This window comes from Limanda limanda, chromosome 17 (genome assembly GCF_963576545.1).
Source record: "Limanda limanda chromosome 17, fLimLim1.1, whole genome shotgun sequence".
NCBI lineage: Eukaryota > Metazoa > Chordata > Actinopteri > Pleuronectiformes > Pleuronectidae > Limanda > Limanda limanda.
Window position 1 is genome coordinate 539,209 of NC_083652.1, and position 17,315 is coordinate 556,523.

At 42.0% G+C, this 17,315-nt stretch overlaps 1 protein-coding gene across 1 annotated transcript in view; it reads right to left on the minus strand.

The window, feature by feature from the left end:
* The window catches only part of smg1 (SMG1 nonsense mediated mRNA decay associated PI3K related kinase), a 99,692-nt gene extending 84,602 nt beyond the window's left edge, over positions 1-15,090 (minus strand). Inside the window, exons 1-3 of the mRNA XM_061090893.1 lie at positions 14,888-15,090; positions 7,456-7,604; positions 6,556-6,708 (exon numbers count right to left, since the gene is read on the minus strand). Of these exons, the coding sequence (XP_060946876.1) occupies positions 6,556-6,708; positions 7,456-7,604; positions 14,888-14,964 (379 nt within the window). The 5' untranslated portion in view covers positions 14,965-15,090. The remainder of the gene's footprint in view (positions 1-6,555; positions 6,709-7,455; positions 7,605-14,887) is intronic.
* Between the last annotated feature and the right edge of the window lie 2,225 nt (positions 15,091-17,315).

The following is a 17,315-nucleotide window of genomic DNA, read 5'->3' on the forward strand; positions in this document are numbered from 1 at the left end:
ATTGGTCCAAACAGTCACATGTCCCACCCAGACGCCTTCACTGACCCTCGGACAACAGAATGCTCCTTTAACACAGTGTTTTACTGAACATACGTCGCCTTCACTGATCCTCAGACATCAGAACGCTCCTTCAACACAGTGTTTTACTGAACATAAGTCAAAACCGAACATAAACATAAACCTAGTCCGTTACACGATTAGGCTGCAGCTATTTGGTTTTATTTATTTAAAAATAGGGTACTTCTTATTTCATACATTTTCCACAAATATGGGGAGGACTCAAATAGCCCTACAAAGTTCTGTGTTTATTTTATTTCAAAGTAGGCCGACACTTGCCTGTGTATTTTGTTTGTTTGTTATTTTGTTGCTTGTCTGTTTGAGTAGCTGGCTGAAAGCAAAGAAGTAGTACGCTTATCTTTTATTGGTAACCAAACTGTTACGGTTCATTGTTTCTGAAATAAGAGGCCTGACTGCTATGTTCACAGCAAACTTGAATTTTTTTTAATATTAAGTAGGGCTGCCACTAACGACTATTTTATCGATTAATCTAAACGATTAATTTTCCTCCCAAAAAATCAAATTGACCATTTCAATTCAGTTAATTTTATTTTGATAACAAACTGTATGTCACCATATAATGCAGCACAAAACAAAATGTAAACAAAGGCTCAAATATTAAAGTGCAAAACTGTAGGTTTAAACTAGCAACTCCAACGTGATAAAAATAAATAAAAAAGAGGGCTTATAAGTTAAGTCAGCAGTGCAACTCAAAAAGATATCAAAGTATCTATTTAACCCCTTATCAAAATAAAAAAGTTAGGTGTGCATATTAAACAAAGTGCAACATGTTTAGAGTATAAGACTCAACACCCCCCCCCCCCCCCCCCCCGCGGGTGCCTTCTAGCAGCCCTACCACCAGGCTTAGCAAGTTTTCTGGGGGAAACCCTGTGGGCTTATAAGTCAGCAATGCAACTCAAAAAGATATCAAAGTTTCTATTTAACCCCTTATCAAAATAAAAAAGTTAGGCGTATTATAGGCGTCGACGCATTTTCAGCATCGACGTAATTGATGACATGGACGAATCGCGGCAGCCCTAGTCTTGTTATATTTGAATGCCTTTACATTCTTACTGGTAAATTTAAATGCTTTACCACTGACCCACAAACTAATCAACCAATTTGGAACCAATTTTCTGGTTCCAATCTTGAAATAGTTAAAATGCAGCATTCAATTGTAGCGCATCATTTAAAACTGCACAATACAATTTTCCTTTGATCATACCTTTATCCACTGGTGTCAGCTTTCTATTTGGTTCATTACGATTAAGATTAAGATAATTTATAAGATTCAATTATTTGTCCCAAACCCATGCACAAGCATACTCATGCAAGGAGGGAAATTTAACCTCTGCTTTTAACCCATCTGGTGCAGGACACACAGAGCAGTGGGCAGCCATGTACGGCGTCCGGGGAGCAGATGTTGGGGGAGTAAGGTGCCTGGCTCAGGGGCACTAGACAGGGTAGGGAGAATCCTCTTGGATTTTTGGACAGATCAATCCAGGTTCGTCTTTTTGTTGTTTCTCCGTGGAGTACTCGGAGAACCAGATACGAACCAGAGACCTTTTCTGCCCATAGTCCAAGTTTCTGCCACTAGTCCACCGCCTCTCCCCTAGTCTTCAGTCTTTCAAACGTCAGTTTTTTACACTGATAGAGTTGCAACTGAAGCCCAGACAGACAAAAATGCCTGTAGCTTGTCAGTAGAAACATTGGGCCCCATTCACCAATATCTTAAAGGGGACATATTATACCCATTTTACCACAGTTGATACGGTTCCTTGGGGACTTAATGATATGTCTAACTTGTTTGGTCAAACTACCACAAGGATAATTTAAAACAGCACCCTTTTTACCCTGTCTAAAATGTATCTATCAATTACCTCTGTAGAGTTAATGGATATGACACTCATATTGACTTGTTTTGAGTGCCTTGCCCCCCCCCTCCCTCCTCCTCCTCCGCTTCGCCGCACGGGCATCGCAGGAGAGGCTGTCTGCTGAGCGAGCGCCCAAGCACGGGTACAATGCAGCCGGAGACCGGGGGGTTCATGGAACATGTTCCTGTGCTATTTTCTAACAAAGCTCCCCACAAACAGCTGTTTTCTATTTATACCTGCTGCTTCAACCGGGGGCGACACGGACACACAGAAGCTACGACTCGGGTTAGCCTCCGAGAGCATTGTTCGTCCACACCGGACCCAAAGTGGGATCTCTCCCCCCACCTCCCAGTCCGATGCTTCCCGGGTGGGGTGCCACATATCCCTGCAATACTGCTGTAAACACGTGCACAAGCAACCATTCCAGAAAGTGCTGCAACTTTAAACACAAACTAGCAGCATGCTAGCGTTAGCTTGCTGCTGCTACCCGTAAGACATCTAAGTAGCCGCAGCGGCAGAGACACTGTCCCCTCACCGGCACATCCCCGGATCAAACACCGACACGTCCACCAGCAGCGAGCCGCTGACGTGGAGCCAGCAGCCCTAGGACAGCACCCAGCGAGCCAGGGCACCGTGACAGGAACGACCCGAGCTGAGAAGGGGGCTATGGCTCGTAACTTACCCCGGTCGCCAACTCTGCTCCTCCGCCAGACCTCCGCCTCTCACCCCGTGCCCCGGCTGATTAGCTTCCCCCCTCGGCTAGCTTCCCAGCTAACAAGGGGGTGCTGCGGCTCTCGCAGCTAGGCTTCGGCCCACCTGACTCAACATCTCACCGGTGGGGGGGGTCACCGGTGAGATGATGGTGACCCCCCACCATCATCTCACCGGCTCCGGGGAGCCCCCGCAGCTAGCGTTAGTTTGCGAGCTAACGCTGGCTACGGTGGTGATGATGGCGATGGTGGTCCAAGGCCATGTAGCGAGACTCCCTACATGGGTATGGTGTGACAATGACGCGTGTTCTGGTTGAGTTTTTGGGACGGTAGACATGCCAGATACCCAAATTAACGTGTAGAAGCACTACAAAAGTGGAATTTTCATAATATATATGCCTGCCTTTAATTTGTTCTGAAGAATTTTCCCAAGAAAACTCTACATCAGATTCATGACACGTTCTTAAACTGCAGAAATGTTTGAATCCGTGTTCTTATAGTGATGAATACCAGGTCTTCGTAAGTTTCTAATTTGCATAGGTAAACGCCACTGGCCATAAAAGGAAATAAGACTGCAGTTCTGTGTGAACAGAGAGAAATCACAGAAACTGAAAAGGATATTTTAGAAGCACTTGTATGAAGCACGAGCATTTAAGGGCCTATGATAGTTTTCTCTTGTGATCAGAAAGGTTCAGACACACAAATGCAACCTAAGCCGCTCTAAAATGGACACAACCTAGGTGTTGTGTGAGTAGTTGCATTACCTGGGTCAGCGCTCGTCTCAGAATAAGATATAAACTGTGTTTCCAGAATGAATAGGCGACAATTACGCCGGGTTTACACCGGGCGCTGAAGCATTGCGTAAGCGCAGCGCCCTAGGGCGCCGGCGCTGGGCTGGACACACAGGACGCTGAAGCCTCGCGTAAGCGCCGCGTAGATCCCTAGTGCGCAGGCGCCAGGCTGGTCAAAACAGACACGCTTTTCTCCGCGGCGGTCATCCTGCGATTCCTCTCCGTGATCACACATACAGCTGATATTTGTCATTAACTGCAACGGCGTCCCAGCATTTGTCCTTTTTAATGTTATCTTTATACAACATGTGCCGAGGATCATACAGCTCACTGTACTTCTTCTCCACTTAAATTATTAATTTCATCCATCTTCAAGAACTTCTCCGCTGTTTGCTCCGTTCAATGTCGGGTGTCGAGTGTAAATTACGTATTCTTCACTCAAGCCTGTGTGGAGAGTACGTAGACACGAACACACACACACACACACACACACACACACACACCCCTCTCTTTTTATCTTTATGACTGCTTGTGTGTCTGTATGGATGGGCAGAGGGGGACATTTAATAATGTCATTGGTAAAATTGGTAAACTTAAAACTCCAGGACAACAGAAGGGGAATACAAACCATGGGATGCATATTTGATCATTTATATCATATAAAATATGTCATCAATATCGTTTAAAATCATTTTTCAGTGTGTTTCCTGCAGCGATACGCTCGCGTCAAGCGCAAAAAATAGACTCGACGCCGAAACAATCGCTGCACTGCGCGAGGCAGCCTTGGCGCAGCGCTGCACTTCAGCGTCCTGTGCGACCGGCACAGAGGATTAACATGAGAGTGGATGGGAGTCAGCTGTTATTTAAGGCATGGCGCTGCGCTTACGCGACGCTTCAGCGCCCGGTGTAAACCCGGCGTTAGACAGATAATTTGAACTCAAAGCTAAAGCTTTGAACAAATTTTAAATGCACATCAGTATGGAAAGCCTAAATATGATGACAATGTTTGTTTAATTAGTGTGCTCCTCTTTCACATGTGTTTAAAATCTCACAGACAAAGTATGTGGATACACATTGTGTGATGAATGCAGCGAGGGAGATGAAGATAAACAGTCAACTAATGAAAAACTGGGAGGTCAGTTAGAATTTTTCCAGATTTCTCTGCTGCCGTTTTTCAGATGTGCAAACAATTTGATCAAGTTATTAAATGCTTGAAATCCATTGCTCAGTAGTCAGTACGCAAGCAGTGCCAGCCTGAACTTGATAAATGTTATTCAGCTGCAAATCAGAGAACCAAAAGTGCTTGGAGGAGAGGGGCGAGGGGCTGCCTGCACCCTGGTTGTGGGATGGGGCCAAATAAGTGGCTAGAGATGGTTCCATAGGTGAGGAGTTGACTAACCAAGTCTTCTCAGATTCATTCAAATCTGAAACCTGTCCATAGCCAGGCACCTTGACGCAGGTAGACAGTGTCCCATGTTCACGTCAGCTCTAAAAAGACATGAAGGTGCATTGGCAGGCGGTTCTTATCCGTTGATGGCTCAGGAGGGAAGTAACATTCCACAAATTGCAATGGTATTCAGTGTTTCCCCTAGGTTTACAGCTTGGGGGGGGGGCGACGGTGGCGGCAGAGCGTCGCGGGGGGGGGGGGTGGGGGGCAGGGACAGGGACACAAAAACTTAAAGGAATCATGATGTTAATGTGTTTCTGTCTATGCTGTCTACGTATTCGACAGAACATTCCTAAAACCAAAAAGAAATCTGAAATAATCCCCTATTCATTCTCTATGAACTGTAATTTATCTATCTATTTATTTATCTATGCATGCATGTATATATGTATGTATGTAATATATGTATTCACTGACTTCCATACGTAACCTGGATTGCCAGAATCCGGAATTTTTTTTGGATCCGGTACTTATGTTTATCGCGTCTACACGAAGCCCTGTCGCGAAAACACGGAAACACTGGAGTGGAGTGGTTGAAATCGCTGTAAAGACGTCATGGAGCATGCACATTAAGTGAAAGAAGACAAAAGTCGAGATCCTACTAGCAATCTTCCCATAACGACTTGCACCTGAAACCACTGTTACCACAGCAATCAAACAGGACTAGTTAGAATAGAGCACTTCGCCATAACCCTCGTTTGTGTTAAGTTACCGTTTTGAAACTTCCGTCTATAATAAAAATATTTTCACGTCAGATTTGCCTGTTAAACAGTGATAGAAGGAAGTGACGCAGCGGGATTAATAATGGTTCATGCTGAAGTTGCGAGGCGAGGTGCGTTCACAGTTAAATACAACAAGCGGAGAAAGCAGAATCGCGGGCTGACCGGCGCTGAGAAATGCGCGTCCCGTGTTAACAGCCAGGCGCCTGCGCGCTGGAGAATTGCGTCCGGTGTAATACTTAAGTTATCAAGATCAGTCTTGTACAACCAGGGGGAGATTTCCCCTCTGACAGCCAAGCTGGGTCAGAACCTGTCATCCGGTGGTGACTGAACCGATGCTTGTCTGGGGCAGGGCGTGCAGCACTCAGGCTCTTCTCTGAACTCGGACCCGGAGCAGGAGAGCTGCTCCTCGCAGCAGAGTGGCTGTTACCACCAGGGAGCGCGGATATTTTTAACTGCCAGGTGGTTGATGCGACATGTTTTCAGATGGATGCTCTCTGTCCGCTGGTGGGAGGTTGCTCACCTGTGTGTGCGCGCACGTGTCTGTGTGTGCGCACATCTGGATGGAACTCCGCCGTGCGCGATACAGAGAGCAGAGGAGAAATCTAACCGCGCGATCATGTCGAGACAGAAATGCAAGCTAAAGACCTGTTTTATAGGAAATGTAACCTTAAAATGATTTATGTAGAGATCTGGCGCTATATTAAAAAATAAAATAAATAATTAACTTGACCTTCCAGGGGGGGCGGGAGGTCCCGTTGGGGGGGCGCAGCGCCCCCCTAATAGAATGGTTGGGGAAACACTGGTATTTGATCAAATTAAAGAAAAAGCTAAAGATATTGATGAATGAGGCCTAACAAGAGTGAGATGAATACTTTCCAAATTAATGCCATGCCATGTGTGCTGCTGCCCTTAATGTATTATTTCATAAAGTTGACCTCTTGTCAGAGAACTTACCCTGTGATTTCCTCATTTCCTTTGAAGCTAAAGCACGGTTTCCATGCTGAAAAGGAGTCAAATCCGTTGTCACGTCATTAGGCCTCAACTCTTGCCCCAGCGACTTCCAACCAAAAGCAGTATCACAGACACCTTGAGCAGCTTCATATCCACCTTAGGGACACAAACCACATTGGATTAAATCATGAGTTAGAATGTTTTGATAGACATAAGCATGTCTCACATACCAATAAGCAAAAAGGAGCAAAATGTCTCACTTCTGAGCCTCTGTTTCAGACGCTTTGGTTGCAATTATTTAAAACTTATTTCGGACTAAGCTTACTCTTGAGGTCGGAAGACCAGCACACTCTCAGCTTGCATGAAGGCCAGCTAGGCTCAAAACGGCATCATTTATACCATGTTTTTAGCCTAAATGTACTAGGATATTTGCCTCTGGAGAGCGTGGTAGCATCACTACTTCTGCTAGCTCCGGGATTTCCAGTATAGGACATTTAGACTGAACATGGTGTAAATGGCACCGTTTCGTTTTCGTTACGGGGTTTACAGACACTTGGATGACACCAAAGAGGCAGTATGGAGGCATATTCGTTTTTTTTCTATTGTCTTTTTGGATCTGAAGTAGGGGTCACCAGGTACTTTAATTGTATAGCATTTGGCTGCAATGCTGAAAACGCTTCAAAAGTGTTTTGTTGACTCAAACTCTTCACTCACACCTCCATCGGCTTAGTGGTGAGTAGATTTTGTTACTGAGTAGATACTGTTTGAATGTCGAGGTGGAAAGAACCTTTAAGCAGCATTCTTAATTTCTTCTCCTTCAGAACCTTTCATAAAGCAATGAATGGAAAGCACTAATTTTCTAAGAAATTCTACATGAGCCAAAGGTGCTACCAGAGGCCTCACCTTCTTCCTGGTATTGATCTTCAGCATTGTAGGCATCACTGGGCACTGCAGGCAGTTTAGGGAAGCTGGAGGGTAATGCGTCATACAACACTTCTGAACCAAGTTCTTTGGACTTCACTCCGTCCTGGCTGGATGACACGCTGTCAACTCTGAATACATGATAGATAAACACACAGGCAACATTTTTTTAACCAAAGTCACAGCAAGGTTTTACTAACATTTGCCCCTAAATATAGATGTGTGCTAGGGATGCTCATTTATGGAAAAAATCTGAATCACGATTATTTTGGACAATATCAAATCACGATTAAACAAACAATTATTAATATGTGCCCTTATTCTGAAGTCTGCTTTATTCTTTAAATGACTGGAGCGTGCGCAATAAAGTGAATCACTTCCGGTTCAGGTAAACACCGATGACGGCTGCGTGTCTTATTCCTCCGTGAAACCGGGATATCGGTGCCCGGAACCCTTAAAGGGACTCTTACCTTTGTTGCATTTTTACACTTTTTTTGGATAAGGTTAAATTGGTATTAATAAGGTAATGACACTCTAAAATGCAAGACAGACCCACCAGGAGTAAAAACAAACAATTATTTCACTCTCATAATATTTAGTGAAAACTTCAACCAATAAAATTCTTCGGACCGAAGGACCTTATTGGCCGACAGACCTGTCTGTTTGCTGCATGGACATGCAGGTTTTCCGTCTGCTTCTTGTGCCGCATTCGGGCCCGCGTCATCAAGGCAATGTATGTAATTTACCGGTGCTTCTGAATCCGAATCCATTGCTTTGGTAAACAAAAACTCACGTGCGTGCGCGGAGGCAGTAGGTTTTAAGTGTAAATAAAGTTTCTTCAAAAAAACACCGCGGATGGGAACGAGGGGGTGGGGCATTGGAGGAAGGCGGGATGATTTGAATGTGCTGTAATTCTCAAATGCAACAAAGGTAAGAGTCCCTTTAATGATGCCAACTAACACGCTCCAAAAAAACACTTTGTAACTGAAAACTTTGAAATTTCCTCTCATTATTATATATCCCCATCAATGATCCGATTCTCCCATTCGCCCCGATTTTCATCTCCTTCTCCGCAAACACAAAGAAGTACACATACACACACACATAAAAGCTGTCACTCAACTTGCCCTAGCGCGCACTCACACAGTGATTAAAGCAGTCGCATAGTGAACAAGGTGAGATGACATGAACTTAAGAACATCAAACCAAAAATTCAACAAACATGCAGAAAACTTTTCTCATCTGTAATGGCCTGACTTAGCACACATTGGAAACGTCAGGAGCATCAGCTGTAGTGATCTGAGCGGGAAATTGTGCCAGTTGTGTTTGAGTGTGGGGCAAAATTCAAAAAGACTCACTAAACAGCTTCTGCAAGGATGAAACCTGACAAGCACTTTTAAAGACTTTTGTCATGGAAGCAGCCTCTGCCAATCATGGCTGATGTGCAATCCATGTTCGATCAAAGCAAAGCAGCCACACCTTCAGGATTTTTTAAAGCTTTTATAGTGGTCAGATAGTCAACTAGAGTTGGAACTTGTTAGTCGCAAGTTCTTTTTCTGACTACAGAAAAACTTTGATCCAAGAAGTTCAAGGAGTTTGATTTGAGTGGTGAAGATGGCAGTTAAAAAAAGGGTCATGATGCAATGGGAGTGACAACTTGCTGAGATGCTCAAATAAATAAGGACAGGTGTCCAAGCAACAAAGTCAAGAGTGCAATTGTGGAAATCAGGAAATGATGCACACTTTTGAATTCAAACCGGGGTAGCTGGCCAATCAGGGGGCGATAGGGCGCCGCCCTCCCAAAGAAAAAAAGGAAAAATAGGTTATAGTGATGAATTTAGTTAATTACCAATATAATCGTTATTATTATTTCTAAAATGTATAAAATTATACAAATTCTGAAAGACAGTTTGTCCTGCCTGCTGCCTCTGAATATCATAGTCCAATCAGCTGCAGCGTTTAGCCCTGTTCAATAGAGTCAGAAATTTCAGCGTGGTTGAAAATCGCCCACACTCGCTCTCATAGATTTTCATTGTAAGAAGTTTCTTTTACAAACTGCAGGCACTGCAATGCAATCTCTAAGACTTCTGGGAGGGCACACACTAATGTGCTTTCCTCATACGTAAGCTGTTGCACTTGCACCTTGTTGGTCCAATTACGCCGTAACTATCATTTCGCCACTCGAGAGGAGCATTGTTGTGCATGAACTCGAAACGAGGTTATTTACACTGTGGTTTTAGCCCAAAAGTCCACTAAAAGTGGCTAAGCTAGCAGACGTAGCCATACGATGGTGTGTCCGATGGTCCGTGAATGCACCTAGTAGGAAGTCAGTGAACATTTAGGCTAAAACTTGGGCTAGCGGACACTTGGATGACACCACTCAAGCAGTATGGAGGCATTTTATTTATTTTTCTGTTGCTATATTAAGTCGCTTGACTTCAATTGTATTGGATTCTGCTGCAACAAAGTTTACCCCTGAGACTCCAGAAGAGTTTTGTGGACTCAAACACTTTACCCATCCCTCCATATGAGAATGATGAGATAAAGTGTTCTTTACCTGGTTATACTGTTGATGATTCAGCAGCACTCCATAGATCTTGGATGCTTTCTATAACTTATTAAAAATTGTTTTGGACTTATAGTTGAATAAACTGTAAATTGAAGAGAAGAGTTGTTTGTCTGCTAAGTTTTTATTGGTCAGATTTGTTGTAGAAAGAAAATTGAGTGTGGGCTGCGGCCCCCTGGTGGGCCGTAAAGCCACTGCAGGTGGGTCGTGAGAGGTAATCAGAAAATAAATAGATAAAAGTTTCGGATTTGTAAGTAAGCGTTTAATACCACCAAACATTTATGATAGATTCAAAAAAAAGTTGTCACATAATTAAACAAAGACATGAGATTTAAATTGTTCTTATGTCATTTGACCTACCCAGCAGGTGTCGTATTTGCTGACCGTCACGTTAACACTTGAGTCACATCATTAGCTGGGAATCATAGGTGAGGGAGAACTTTCTTATCTGCTGTGTTTCGAGCGGAAGGGGATTCAGAAAGGCTGAAACGCCGTTATGCCTCAAATGTGTTTTTCTTCTCCCGGATATTCTCGTTGTGCTCTGTTATACAAACAGTAATAATATATTTTTAACAATACCCTATTTGCACTTAATGTTTTTTACATTGGTTGCTTTGCAAATTGTTACGCTTAAATGTGTATGTTATTGGATTTGCACCGCATATGCCTGCGTTCATATACAATTATTTTTCCTATCAAATTAATAATATGTATGATTCTAGTCCTGTGTGTGGATCATAAAGTTGATTAAAAGGTGTTGGTGGGCCGCACAAATTTTTCTGTTTTCAAATTGGGATAGCCTTCTGAAGTTTGGGAATGGCTGCTGTAAGGGATTACATAAAGATGGCAACATGCAAACCCTCTAAGACCAAGGGACAGAGGACAGTTGTTAAATTCGACCTACCTGCTGAACTGCATGTCAGTTAGGGCTGAACGATTAATTACATTTGCGATTTAATCGCGATATGATAAAACGCGATTTCCTAATCGCAACGTGCGCGATTATCACGTGCGAACGAGAGTAGCGCACCGGGCTGCCGTCCGCACCCGCAGCCAGAATGCCGCGGGACAACACAACTCCGCTGATCCAGAAGATAGCGAAGCAGGCCTGCGTTACCTACGTGGCGCAAACATAGAGCGAGCTCATCTCGCTGGTGATCGCGTTGCGGGCGGCGGACCTGAAAATCGCTCCCCAGAAAAGCAAGCCGAGCTCCGGGGCGGCGAGCCGAGCGCCGGGGCTCCGGAGCCCCCCGGTCACCTACACGCACATCTGCGGGACGGAGGTGCTCAGCATGGGGGTCTTCCTGCTGAGGCCCGGCGCCTCCGTACCGCTGCACGACCACCCGGACATGAACGGGATGCTCAAGGCTTTACAGCGCCTCATGTCTGCTGTGTTGTGGCTCCACACACACACTCTGTTACGTGACTTGTGTTCGAAAGGGTTAAAAATCACAGTCTGAGGAGTGGGACCCTTTCATTAGCTTCAGGAAACTGTTCATACATGCAGTTGTACTGTTTGACTCTGTGGCCTGTGAATTTCTCCGTTTTTTATTTATAACTTTATTTACTTTGATTTTACAAAATATTTTCAAAGTATAGTAGAGGCAAATTCTATGTTTCAGTTGTGTGAAATGTTTCTGACTTGGGAGCAGTAAGGCACCTATAATTTTAAATATTATTTAACACTTAATGTATCTAATATTGTGTTGGTCATATTTAAATCATTCATTACGTTTTGTTGGGGGGAAAAAAATCAGGCCGCGCCCCAGCCCTTTCACGAAGGGCTCTACTCATTTTAAAATTTTATTTCAGTTCACTGATGGTCACCTCCTTGAGAGTTCATTAAAAATTAATTTAATTTTTTTTTTTAAAGAACTAGTAGTTCTTATACATACTAATATGTTATATTATATTCATTTACTCAGTCCATCCCAGCGCCGCTCGCTCACTTTCTTACATTCACTCTCACTGACTAACAGACAAACTGACACTGACTCAGCTAATGTCTCTGACCAGTTACAGTTTAAAGAAATTGCTGCTTTTCAGAGTCCATATACCGTGCATTGCAAATGGTATGAATAAACATAACAGTCCATGCACAGAGTACACTGGAATTTGCAAATCGACAGATACCAAAACAGACTACAAGCACAGGAGCAGCATGAACTGAACGACATTATGCAGTAGATTAAATGTTGACATTGTTTGATTGTTTAGATTGTATGCAAGCAGTACATACTCAAGTCAATCAGCCTGGCAAATTATTTAACTACCAGAAGTTCATCTCGAATACAACCCTACCCAGTTTTGCATTTTCTAACAATATCAACTCACAAGGGACAATATTACTGTGCATAGCCATGGGACGTGCGCATTTATATTCAATCAATAACATTGTATTCGAATAGCCCATTCAAAAATTCCAATGTGCCACAGAGGACTAAGGGGTAGTTCAAAGGAAAATTTCAATTCCCTCATAATCTATTCACCACTATGCTGACGGAGGGGTAGGTAGAGGTTTTTTGTTTTTTTCTTGAGAATAGAAGAGCCACGCACACACCGCACTCAAGCTCTTGCACAAAAGCATGGCTAATTCTGCTAACAGTGTAATAGTAAACTATCCATTTAACAACAATCTCCACAAGGTGTGACTATCCTCTTCCCGCAAAAATATCAGAGAGAAACCAAAATGATGGATCCAAATTTCGGTACAGTACAGTAGATGTCACAGATAACACAGAATATCAGAAGCATATATAAAAAAATCTCACATGCACAAATCTGCATTCATGCCCTTACATGAAACTTTAACACCCTGACATAATGGATATGACTTTCTCTAAGTTTCATTTATTAAAGTTTTGTGTAGAAATATTGAGGAATTTTGATTAATCTTATCAAAAAAATCCTTGTTGCTGTCCTCTATGTGTATTGCTACACATTTTCATCCTCAGAGATTTGTATTTATCTATTTATTTTCAGTTTTGAGTTAAAAAAACACACTTGCTCCAGAGAATGTCCAATGACACATTTGAAAAATTAAACTGCAATCTAATTCCAGGAGTATATCCAGAGTTCAGTGCATGTCTGAAATCAGCTAAAATATCTCTCGTGTGTTTTCATGATAAAATGTAGCTTGGTTGCCAGACATTCTAGTCAGGGTTTCTCCTGAGCTGCTTTCAGACACATACTGAAGTCCAAACATTCTCCAGAGAAGTTGTATGTGTAAACACTAATGTCAAAGGGAGAATCTGAGTTTCTGCAGAATTTCTCCGCCTGGACACCAAATATAAAGTCTGCAGAAAGTCAGGAGGATCCGATGTGATAACACAGCAGGAGTTCCTCTGCAAAATTCAGCAAGTGGGATGTTGATGACACTTACAACATGTGACAGATGCAAACATGAAAATAACTAATAGAAAACAAACATTTTCGCACAAAAAAGCAGCGCCAGACACTGGGACACCTACAAAGATGTCAAGAGAGTTTGTGGTGATATTTGCTGTTATGAACGTGTCTTGAGCAGAGAAACTCCTGCTGTGTTGTTAATGTGTGAAAGGAAATCTCTGAAGAAAGTCCTGATCCAATTCTCTGTAGCTCCTCCAGAAGACAATTCTAAAAAACAGCTCTTGAAAGACTGTGTACAGTATGACCCCCTGTCACCATCTCTTGTTAACTGCAAAGCGGTCCAACAACTTTGAAAGTCATATTGTGTTAACTTGCATAAGCAGATTACCAAAGTGCTGGATCATAGCGTTGTCTATTTTTTAATAAATTGCATGCAAGTTAAAAAGGTGTGCGTAATCTTTTTATTTTGATTCCACTTTTACCTTGACTGCACCCACGCCCTTGATTTCAAATAGTATTCCAATATTACATATAAAATCAGTACATGTGGCTGCCTACATCAGGTAGTCGGTCAAAATGGCCTACACAGGTTCACATTATAGCCAAGCGAAACTTGACCATAATGTCAACTCGATATTAAAAGCAATTTTGTTGTCACAAGCATCCAGTTATCATTATAGGGCCTGGAGATGCAGCGTGGCTCTGAGGCATTTAGAATGTTGTCAAACGAATTATCAATGTATCAAATTTTGGGGAAATAAACTGCCTCAAACAAAGCAAGCCTGGGTCAGCTGCCCCGTTAAAAAGGGACACTGGACATACAGCTGATGTTTGAGTGTCATGAAATGGGCTAACACGTGATGCTAACTCTGGACACTATTACTTCAGTTCCTGCTGTGTCGACTTTTGTAATTGTGTGATGTGAGCTCGGAACTAGACACGAGCGGTGGCGTCATTTTTAACAATGCATATTGGTAAAACCTAATATAGACCTTTTTCGATAAATTGATAAAAGTGCTTGCTAATTCTCGTTAGCCAGCGCAGGTTGTTTTGTGATCAAGCTAAACGGCTAGACTAGCACCGTAGCCCACATACGACTAAAGCAGTTCGCCAAGTATCCGTATCACCTTCAGATTTATTAATTTGAGGCTCACAGAAAGTCTTCACAGCTTTGGTAATGTCTGTCGTGTGGTTTGTTGATCCTGAGCATTTACTGAGACAGTAGCACTCTGCTAACATGTAGGCTAATAGGCTAGCTAGAGTTAGCTGTGTTCGAGACGGTCCATAAAGGACCAGTGCTCGGCTCCCATTATACTTCGTGACGAGCTACGTCGATATTACGATTTAAAGAGAGTGCAGGTGAACATTCATGGGCACGTTATGCTATGTAAAGACAGAGTATTTCTTCCCATGCGGCCGAACCTTCACAAAGCAACACGACACAGGCCCACAGAGTCACCGTTTAGTAGTAGACCGCCTCCCCGGGAGCCCAACACCAACCTGGCCTCCCAGTCATTCCACTGTGGCTGCAGTTTGTGGGCGCCGCTGAGCCGAGACCCTGGAGTTTTACGGCTCATTACCTTTGAGAGAGCTGCATGACCCGCTGGCAGCAGTTACCGTGTCTATCCTAAAGATGACTTTTCACTATTGTTTTTAGTCAAGTCTAGCGAAAAGGTTAGCAATTCGGCGTTATCGCTAGCTGAAGGTACTCTTCTTCTATGAGTTAGTGCGGCATGTGACATCCTTGACATTATATTACTGACACCATGTGGAGGTAGTGTCACACTACAGCGTCTGGTTTGTCTACATCTATCAAGTATCCGAAATTCCAATTTTGGGCGTAAATAAAGCCCCGGGTATCAAACATAATCTTTAATCAAAAAAACAAAATACGTTATATTTTCATGATAAAACGGGAAATTGAGTAGTTTTTTAATAATGACAAAATCGAAAAAAGGCACTCCTCTTTTAATTTCCATATTGTTTTAATGCTAGTAAACAGGCAGACACTTGTCCTGGAACTTAAAGTAAATATTTTAAAATACAGCCAAGAGAATGGGATGGTAACATTAGAAAAATAGACGAATAGATACTTAAATTGATACATGAGTCATTGAATATATACATATGCAACATAAATAAATGGTTTATATGTTCTTTTATTTTCATTGAGATATAAAATACCTGGTGTAGAAAGTGTCTTGTGTGCCTCAGATCTAGATACACTGTGTCCTGATATTATATATATACATATATAAACTGATTGCTGGAAGTGCATCCAAACGAAGGCTAGTATGGAGCACCACCAGTCCCGCAGGAAAGATGCCAGGCAATAATAATAATAATAATAATAATAATAATAATAATAATAATAATAATAATAATAATAATAATAATAATAATAACAATAACAATATAAACAATAAGAACTTGGATTAACTTTTCGAGGTACCCACTTTAGGTTAGGAAAATATTCTAACAATGACCCATCACATGGCTAAATTGTAAATGATCTGTATTTATACAGGGCTTTTCTAGTCTTAATTATGGCTTTATTTATGCAGATATAAAGGACACCTGTTCTCAGTTGCAGTCCTTGCGCTCAATGAATATGATAAAGCATGAATTGAAATGTGGCGGCTGTGACTGATTATGAATATATATTATATTTGTAGTAATTTCTGTAGCATATTAAGTTGAATAATGACACAACTGCACCAATGACCAACCACACCAGCTCTTGTTCTGCCATTAAGATTCTGACCTTCTCCAGCCTTCCTTACTTTAAACAGAAAGAGTCAAACTCATGATGGCGCCCACCTCTGGAGAGGAGTGTCCTTCTTCATAACAAATCTTCTATCGATCTGTTTGGGAAGATGCATCACTAGTAGAGGAAAAGCTGAACTTCAGAACATTTGCAGTTTTGGAAAGATTTAGACACAAAGTGATGTGAACTGATTTATTTATTTGTTGGTTCTTGTTTATCCCTGAAAAGCTATTTTCTGGTTTGGTTGTTGATGTCTGGACTCTCTGTTGTTGCTTAATATCATTGGGAACATCACTTTTCCTAAAAGTGATTTTCAATTTCTCAGTACATAATTTTGTAAATCCCTGTGTTCACAGAAACAAAAGTTTGTTCAGGTAATGGGTAAATGAGTGTAGGCTCAGGGTGATGAAACGATTGATGTAACGATCAAAAATCAAATTTTCATTCAATGAATAATATGATATCCTGTCTTACTGTTCTCGCTCTGCAGGTATCTGCCTTCAGAGCTGCAGGATCCAGATCTGGAACTGTCACTAAACAATAATTTATTGTAATTATTGTTAATATTAATTATTGATGCTACTATCATTGCTGCAGTTATGGTGATGTTATATCAACGCACCTATTAGTTTCAGTATTCTACTTTTAACTTTATTATTAATTATTTATAGATTTTGTTTTTATTTGTTTTTTGAGATAAATATAAGGGACCTGGGGGGCTTTTCCTAGAATTATATTGTGTCTATGTTGGACATGTGTATGATGCAGGAGCAAAGTCCTGGTTGTAATGGCTAACATCAAGATCTTTTCTCGTCTATTTACTATGTAGTAAAAACTGATATTTTGATATAAGGTTACCTAGATAGAATAAAATGATTAAATGGACCATGAGGTGAAATTAGGATGAGAGCACAACAACCCTAAACCATATGATTTGTGATTAACAACAGAAGGAATACAAACTGTTCATTACATGTTCAATATCATGCAAACATACATACATGCTAGATATGTAAATTAACAACCTATCCCCACTGCATTTATAGAAATGGTCAACTTTCCTACAAAATATATTTCTGTTTAGTTGCTGTTGTTGTTCTAAACAACCCCGTCCACACTCCCCCCTGCATCCTCCACCCCCCACCCGATTCCTCCCGCCCT